The sequence below is a fragment of the Aplidium turbinatum genome, chromosome 5 (assembly GCF_918807975.1).
Source record: "Aplidium turbinatum chromosome 5, kaAplTurb1.1, whole genome shotgun sequence".
NCBI classification, from domain to species: Eukaryota; Metazoa; Chordata; class Ascidiacea; order Aplousobranchia; family Polyclinidae; genus Aplidium; species Aplidium turbinatum.
In genome coordinates, this window is record NC_137476.1 from 16,906,958 (window position 1) to 16,915,043 (window position 8,086).

Below are 8,086 nucleotides of genomic sequence, written 5' to 3' on the forward strand. Positions count from 1 at the left end.
TGAACCACTTTGGAGGACACTACATTTTTCGCTCTAGGGACTTCCGCTTCCACCGGAACATGCTTAAAATCCATGAAAGTATGGAGACTGTAGGTAGGAAGATATAGTAAACTTTGAGACGAATCTTAGACACAAAACAAAAAATATATGAGATTTTGTAAAAATTGGCTCGTAGGTCCCGCCCTTCCCCAATGAGCTACAGAAGACAGTTAGCAAATGTTACGTAGAGTACATTTAAAGAATACTTGTTTACAAAGACAGTTGAAAAGTTACCAGTAAGCTGTTTTTATAACAAAGCCTTTGCAGGAGGCTAGATGTAAAGCAAGTATATGTGTATAGTTGAATTAACAAGCAACCACGAGCATTAGGGTGGATCGTTTTTCAACTTTGTATTCTTAATCGTTTATTAATAGTGCTGAAAAGTTGTGCACTGACATTGTAAGCACAACACAAAAAAAAATTCCAAAAATTTTAATATCTTGGGGTGCCCCGAAGAAATTGAAATATAAGAAAAAGTGGAAAATTTCCAAAAATTTTATTTTTTGTTTTTAGTGTTTAACCGCTTCAGAAAATTTCCGAAAATCAATATTTACTTCGCATTGCTGATGTCATGGTTGTCTGTATCCTGTTTAATAACAGGAACATTCACCAACGTTTGCTTCCTTTCCCTTAGTGCGGGCCTTTTGTGTGTTACAGTAGGCTATGTGTAGGCAACACAGCACACACTTGACTTAGGCTACTGCAGGTTTCAAGCTGTATCTCTCTCACGCAGCTACACGGATCGCAAATCGATCTCATGACAACGACCATGACTCTAATTTCGTCCCACCAGACCTGTGGCGATGCGTTCCATGGCACTTATGTGGGATCGCTATGCCATATCTGATCGAGCAGCAGGCGCTGTAGCGTCTGCTGCATTGCACGACGTAGGTATGGCAATAGTTAGTGCTGATAGAACCAGGGATAGGCTATCTTCAGTGGCGGCTGGTGGCCTTTGGTGATGGGGGTGCTGCAATTTTTGATGGTAAGTATGACGTAATAATGTAACACGAACTTAGAGCTTCCTAGGGGGGTCTGGGGGCATGCCCCCCAGAAAATTTTGCACTTTTATATGCTCTAAAATGCTATTCCTGGTGTTTTCAGGACAAAAAATAACAATTTTGAGCAGTTGAAAATGTGGACTTTTAGAACTTGAAATAAAATATTGCTTTTTCTTAAAGGTTGGTGAAAAATAAGAAATCTGAATAGATGGGAACATTTTGCTCATAATACGAATATCAGTCAATCATTTTATTTTTTGTCATTAACGCGTCCGAGACCAAAAAAATTCTACTAACTACAATAGTCGATATAGGCCTACCTTAATGAATGGGAAAAGGTGGCAAAACCTTGAAAGGTTTAAAATGTGCCTGAATAGAAAATCATGTAGTAGGCTGTCTAGTTAGCACGGCCACAAAACCCAAAAAACAAACAGTAAAAAATAAAACATAAACAAGCACACATGCAGTAATGAATGACAGCCCAATGAAAAGTGTTGTGGATTGAATTTGCCAGTTCCAATATTGATGTGGATGAGCACTGAGCAGTCATAATAATAATAATAGGATGGAGAAAGAAAACCGGACATAAAAGAAACCCATCCTCAGGAAAAAGCTCGTTTCGATGTGGCCGAGGAGAGCAGATGTTGAGCTCTTTCTATGGTCCGACTGCACACCACACTACAGCTTACGACGATTGAGGTTTGAGATCCGGTTTAAGTTTGTTACGGACAATTTTCATCAAATCAAACGTCATATAAAAACCGTTATGACCTACTTAACCTAGCTGGCATCATATTCTGAGAAAAAACGTGAAATTAATAAAAAAATAAAAATTCTGAAATGTGCAGGGGGTGCTGCAGTTCTGCCGTTTCTATAGACGAGCCGCCACTGGATATCTATAACTACGGGATTGGAAACTCTATGGAACTGAAAACCATTTTGTACACCAGTAGGGTCACTTTTCTTTGTGCGCTGCTGTGGTAAATAATCACATAAATTGATCTCAAAGGGCAGCAAGTAGTAGGCTAAACGAACAACCAAAAGTGTAACAATTAATTCACCTGCTGTAAATTGTAAGGTATACGCTTGCCTGGTTTGTTTATTTGTTTGTATTCCATTAGTGCAATCATGTTGCATTTTGCTTGCTGCTAAAATTCAGAATGACTACTGGTTTTAGTTCTGATGACATCGTAAACGTATTGGTTTTTTCTGTGAACAAGTTGATGATACAACAGTATATTTCACTGATTGCTGAACACTCCTCATTTACTTCTGATCCTATTTGCAGTACGCAAAATGCTAAAGAACAACAGTAGGCGGTTTTTGGACTCGTTGCATTCATTCATTTTTGGATTCATTGTTTTTTTTCTAGCAGCGTAAATGTACTTTTATAATCAATTAAGTTTTAATATGAGTGTACATTTTGTATTATTATTGTATAATCGAATTTTGTATATCTTTTAGTCTGCATTTTATTTTGTTAATCTTTCTGTAGTCGTAGTAATGTGATGACCCTACTGATGTATAGCACTGAATAGAGTTTCCAATCCCATAGTTATAGACATCCCTGGATAAAACTAGTAGCCTATGATTGATAGAAACAAGGTTCGGAGATCAAGAAGTAAAAATCGAGAAGAATTGCAAGAGTCCAGGTCGGACGTTTTACACGGTTTGTATTTTGATGGCAGAAAAGACAAAACACTAAAGATTGAAGTATACAATTATGAGGTGTCTCATAGAAGATCTGTTGTTGAAGAGCATGTGTGTATTATTATCGCCGAACCTGGATCTCAGTATTTTGGCCAAGTAACCCAGTAAACATTTTTCCTTGGCCCAACGTTGGCTGACGGTTGTTCGGGTTGGCTGAGGGTAGTGCAGTTTTGCCAACTTTGCCAACTTTTGAAATATTTTAATTGAAGATACCTTCGAAGAATTGTTTAAGTTTTCTTCATGGTATTCCTTTTACAATTGTAAAAGACAATGAAAATGAAAAAAAAACTTAGAATCAGGAAGTCGTCTTTCCAATGTTGGTATGCAGTTGTACAGAACGTTGGGCCAACGTCATCATTTGCGGGCGAACTACGCTAACCCCTCAATTTTTTTACGTTATTGCTATAAGTAAAAAAAAAATTGAAATTTTTTTCTAAATCATGCATCACTATGAGGATCACTAATTCTGAAAAAAAAAAAACACTAATTCGCAAATTTAGTTGCAGTTTTTTAAGTTTGTTAGCAGCAGCTAGTTTTTTAGTGTTCTACTATGGCTCTATATAACTATACTCTGCCTGCTTAAAATTGATCAGTGCTGTAGTTTCATCTCGCAATTTTTACGTGCTCCGTTCATTTTTGTTTTCAAAATTTTCATTTTATTTTTGAAAAACAATATGCCAACACTGAACTGAATAATTGGACCACAGTTTCCTGTACCATGTGCTCGTAGGTAAGCACTTTAACCATAGACATCTTATAACAACTAGACTGCGCTTCTCGCATCTTGATTGAAGCAATTAAAAAAGGCGTCTGCCATTGTTAGTGTCCCAAATTTACTTGAAAGCTGCACTATTGCAGCCAACCCATACAACAAAATCTGTCATTTTTACACTGATTCAACGTCTGCAGACGTTGAATCAGTGTAAAAATGATGGATTTTGCTGTCTGAGATATGATAACATTTCTAAGCTGGTTGCGCTTCTGCAGAAAACTAACTTGTTAACTATAATTTAGAACTTTGGTGTAATAGAGGTTTTATTCATCTATGAAATGAATATAAGCAATAAGCATGTGTTAAATTGCACAGAACTACATACAGTCTATAATAGGCTATAAAGCAAAAACACTGCAATGCGAAAGCATGCGTATGTGATACACTGAATTTATATCATTTCCAGCAGAGCTCTTGTTCAGTTTACAAGCTACTCCGCCTACTCCCTGACAGGTACATGGTCAAAAGGATCATGGAACTCATCCACAACAGGAGTTTTACCCTTACCACCGGAAGCGGAAAACCAAGTAGACGGCGGCGACTCAAAAACGGTGTCCCACAAGGATCAGTCTTGGCTCCCCTCCTTTCTATCTATCTATCTAATTTGGCTATCTGACTCCATGAACTAATTTCCACACAATTATTACCGGCAGGCTACTCAAATTATAATTTGAAGTTATCAGAAGGTGTTCATATAATATTGTAGTTATGGCAAATGAATTTAAACATTGTAGAATAACGAAACAAAAGGTACGGATTTTCACATTACAACAGGGGTCCAACTTGTTACATACGTTTTCTTCACTGAGCTCAGTTTGAGCTGGTCTGACTGAGCTTTTTGTCTAATTGAGCTGGTTTGATGTGAGCTCTCGTCAAAGGACGAACAAACCATTTTATTTTCTGTTCCCTTTTTTCTATTTACTTCGGGAGCAGTTTACATGGAAAATTACAGAAACACTAGGAATTATATTTAGGTTAAACTAGTTCACTATAGTAAAAGGCAGGAAAACTTATATGATGAAATGATGGATCGCTACAGAGGCCCCCCAAATTTGGGATAAATTGGAACCAAGGGTACCAAGTTTAGTTCAAATTTAAGGAGTTAAAAACGTTATGGAATAAAATTGTAACAGATATAGTATAAACTAGGTATGTTTATTGTTGGTGATAATAATGTGGTGTTGTGTTTGTGATATCGTGTCGCGAAGTGATTCTGCGTGGTTCCACCGCCTTCCGCAAAGGAATGTCTGAGTTTGTGCCATGTATTTGAGTCCGCTGCATGAAAAGTTTCATTGCTTTATGGGCGCCGTCGCAAGTCCTAGGAGGCATTCATTGTTAGTCTGACTCTTTTCGTTAAAGAACAGACAGTGCCTTGTGATTGGCTTGATCATGATGTAGCTTGTCTTGCTTTGTCGTCGCCAGGATTTGTCGTTTGGCGGCATCAAGCTCAGACGACGACGACGACGACGATCACAGCAAGACAGCTTTTGTATTCGTTGTATGGCGCTAGAGAGACGCTGCAGCATTGGCTCTGAAGGCACTTTGTTTCTTTTCCGGCGGTGAGAACGGCATAACACTCGCGTTTCTGATCTAATTGGTTCATGATGGTTTCTGAGAAAAGGCAAAATAAATTCAATTACACGTCCGACTATAGAAATATTTGTCGACTTGGTTTGTTAGCCGACCTGCACGAAATGTGAAAGTACCATTTGTAATGCGGAAAAAATTTAATACATAACAAAAGAATACATGCTTTGATAGGTCTAAATAGGCTACCATTCACAAATTTGTAAATGTTTATTAGTCTGAACAGTCGTTCAGCAACTGCAAATAAAACACAGAAATAAAAAAGATACAGTACATGATTCAAAACTATGCTGTAGTTTCATGCAGTATGGAGAGTGATGTTTTGTGGGCATATGCATGCGTGCCCAACATAGGTTAAATAGGTTAGTAACATGCCATGCCAACCGTTAGATACGCGCATTTGCATGCCACACGCTCAGTTGCAGTCATATTCAACCATACACAATAAAACAAAAACGCTGAGCAGACAACCTAAACAGAGAGAAAGGTTGAAATTGACAAAAACTAGGTCTGCATTGGCAACAATGCAGACAGTGGAGAAAAAGACAACGAATTTGCATTAACCAAAAAAAACTGGAAAACCCGGAAAAAAATAGTACAAAGCTAAAATTTTGCCACAAGCATCAGTGCATGGTCTGAAACAAAATATCAAAAATCCGCAAAAATCCACCTTGGGCAAAAAAAATTATGGGATTTTTGAAAAAACGAAATTTATAAAAAAAATTATCAAAAATGACTGAATGGCAATATAGGCAAGTGATATATGAAATTGAAGCTAATGATGAGGCAAATACAATAAGGATAAATTTAGGTCAAAATGAAGTTATTTCAACGAGGTAAGGTCCTTTCAACATAAAAAGCCTATATATTAAACCAGGGGTGGGCAAACTTTTTATCCCGAGGGCCGCATTCAGAGTCGGAATTTGTTCGAGGGCCGCAGTACAGTATAATAAAGATTATAAACCAAAACATAAAATCTAAACTAGTCAAAACACAAGCTTTTATTTATTTTTAAAGTGACGAAAGAAAGGGAGATTTTGTATACAGTACATGTATTACATAAAAGATATAAAAAATGTTTGTCTCAATTATTTATTTGAATACAACCCACATCAAGATAACACTTTGTCAGACGCACTTTTAGCGAATTAAACAGAGTACATCTGTGAGCGAATTAACGTAATCAGAAAAACTGTGGCAATCGCCGCTTTTCTCTTCCAAGAGTCTTGGCCTTGATCCAAGACAAAAAAAAAGTCTCATGATGCGGCAGGCTGAAGTCAGAAATTTCGATTGTGACGTAATCGGCTGTTTAGCAATGGCTGCTTTGACACTAATAATAGCCATGCAGATTCATGCAAGATAACAATGTGGCTGGGGAAACAAACTACTACAATGCGACAAAAAGACTATAGGCTAATTTATCTTTATCAAGATGACATATAGGAAGAAAACGTTTAATTAAGTCATTGTAATAATTAAAATTGTCAAACAATTTTAGGATTATTTTTTATATAATTGCTTCAGGCTTTCGCGGGCCGTACAGAAAGTTGTTGCGGGCCGCATGCGACCCGCGGGCCGTAGTTTGCCCACCTCTGCATTAAACTAATAGGACAGCAAATATTTTCGTCTTACACATTAAAGATATCAAATATATTTCTGTGTATTTCAACAGGAGTAGTAGTGTTTTCGCATTCTTCTGATTCAAGTGAAAGAGGCTCAATATTTTTACACATTCCTGTGCGAAAGGTACAGGTTGAAACACACTTCAGTCCATTCCTCTTGCAGGAACATGCTGCATTGCACCCTTTCTTGCATTTACACCTAATAATGTTCAACAACTCTGGAGGTGCTGGTTCCATGTCCGTCATGATAGGAAAGTATTTTCCACATACAATCTTCCATCCCCAGTTTTCAGGATTGATGACCGTAGCAGGAACAGGATGCTTCCATTGCAAGACCTGTAGATGCACCCGCTGTGCATGATACTTGGCAACACATTCTGTTGGCGGTAACTTCTCTGGACGAACACCAACAGTTGAAGATGCGACTGCAGACATGTAGCGATTGTATCGTAGCTCACAGAGTTTCTCGTCCTTACCACCATACATTAAGACAAACAACTTCTGACCTGCAGTTGAAATTTCTTCTACGTTAGCATTTGTTGAATAGAAAAGCTGGCTTATTGATCTGATCTCCTCTTTACTTTTTAGATGTTTCAGGAGTGCCACTTTGCCATGTCCAAATGTAGCCGAGGTGGTGTCACAACCACTCCATGCATGCAGAAATAAGATGTTTTTTACTATTTGTTGACCTATGCTTTCCGCAATGTCACGAATTCGGAACATCTGCAAATCAACCTTCGACTTTTTTGTTGCGTGTAAGAAAAAAAAAATATCATGTAGTATATCCCGCCCATCCCAGTGGTGAATGAGCAATAGCCTACAAGAATGTCAGTGTCATCTGAAACAACCACTGTGTTATTTCCGGCAGTAGAGAGTGTTAATGCTTGTTTCGCTATCATGGTGTCTGCATCATTGTCACTTTGGAACACATCATGACCATCTTGTTCCAGACTGTCACGATTTCTTTCTATCTCTTACCAGGAAAAAGACTTGGAAAGATTCAATGACGTAGTTTAATGGGTCAACCGAAAAGCAGTCAATTAAATGTCGAATAATTCTACTAGTGAAATGATAATCTGACTTCTTGAAGAACTTTAACGAACGGCTTCTCAAATAACTCTAATTTCTGCATCAACTACCAATCCACAACTCATAGCACACCTCTCATAATCAACTCATAATAATCACCATAATAATAATCTCAGAATAATCAGAATACAAACTACACCACTATTTATAGTTGGCTGTTCAGTCCAGTAACTTCGAGAAGGTTACATCATAAAGAACCATCGTTCGGTCACGTAGCATTTAAATGTAAACAACAGAAGTGTCTAGAAGGTCACGTAGGGAAAATG

The 8,086-nt window shown here is 37.7% G+C and overlaps 1 protein-coding gene across 1 annotated transcript; it reads right to left on the reverse strand.

The window, feature by feature from the left end:
- Positions 1 to 5,577: 5,577 nt before the first annotated feature.
- Positions 5,578 to 7,342, reverse strand: LOC145769861 (uncharacterized). The gene is made up of 2 exons (XM_082581404.1): positions 6,700 to 7,342; positions 5,578 to 5,970 (listed from the first exon to the last, which is right to left on the reverse strand). The coding sequence occupies exon 1, from the start codon at positions 7,215 to 7,217 to the stop codon at positions 6,738 to 6,740; it is 480 nt and encodes a 159-aa protein (XP_082437530.1). The 5' UTR covers positions 7,218 to 7,342; the 3' UTR covers positions 5,578 to 5,970; positions 6,700 to 6,737.
- Between the last annotated feature and the right edge of the window lie 744 nt (positions 7,343 to 8,086).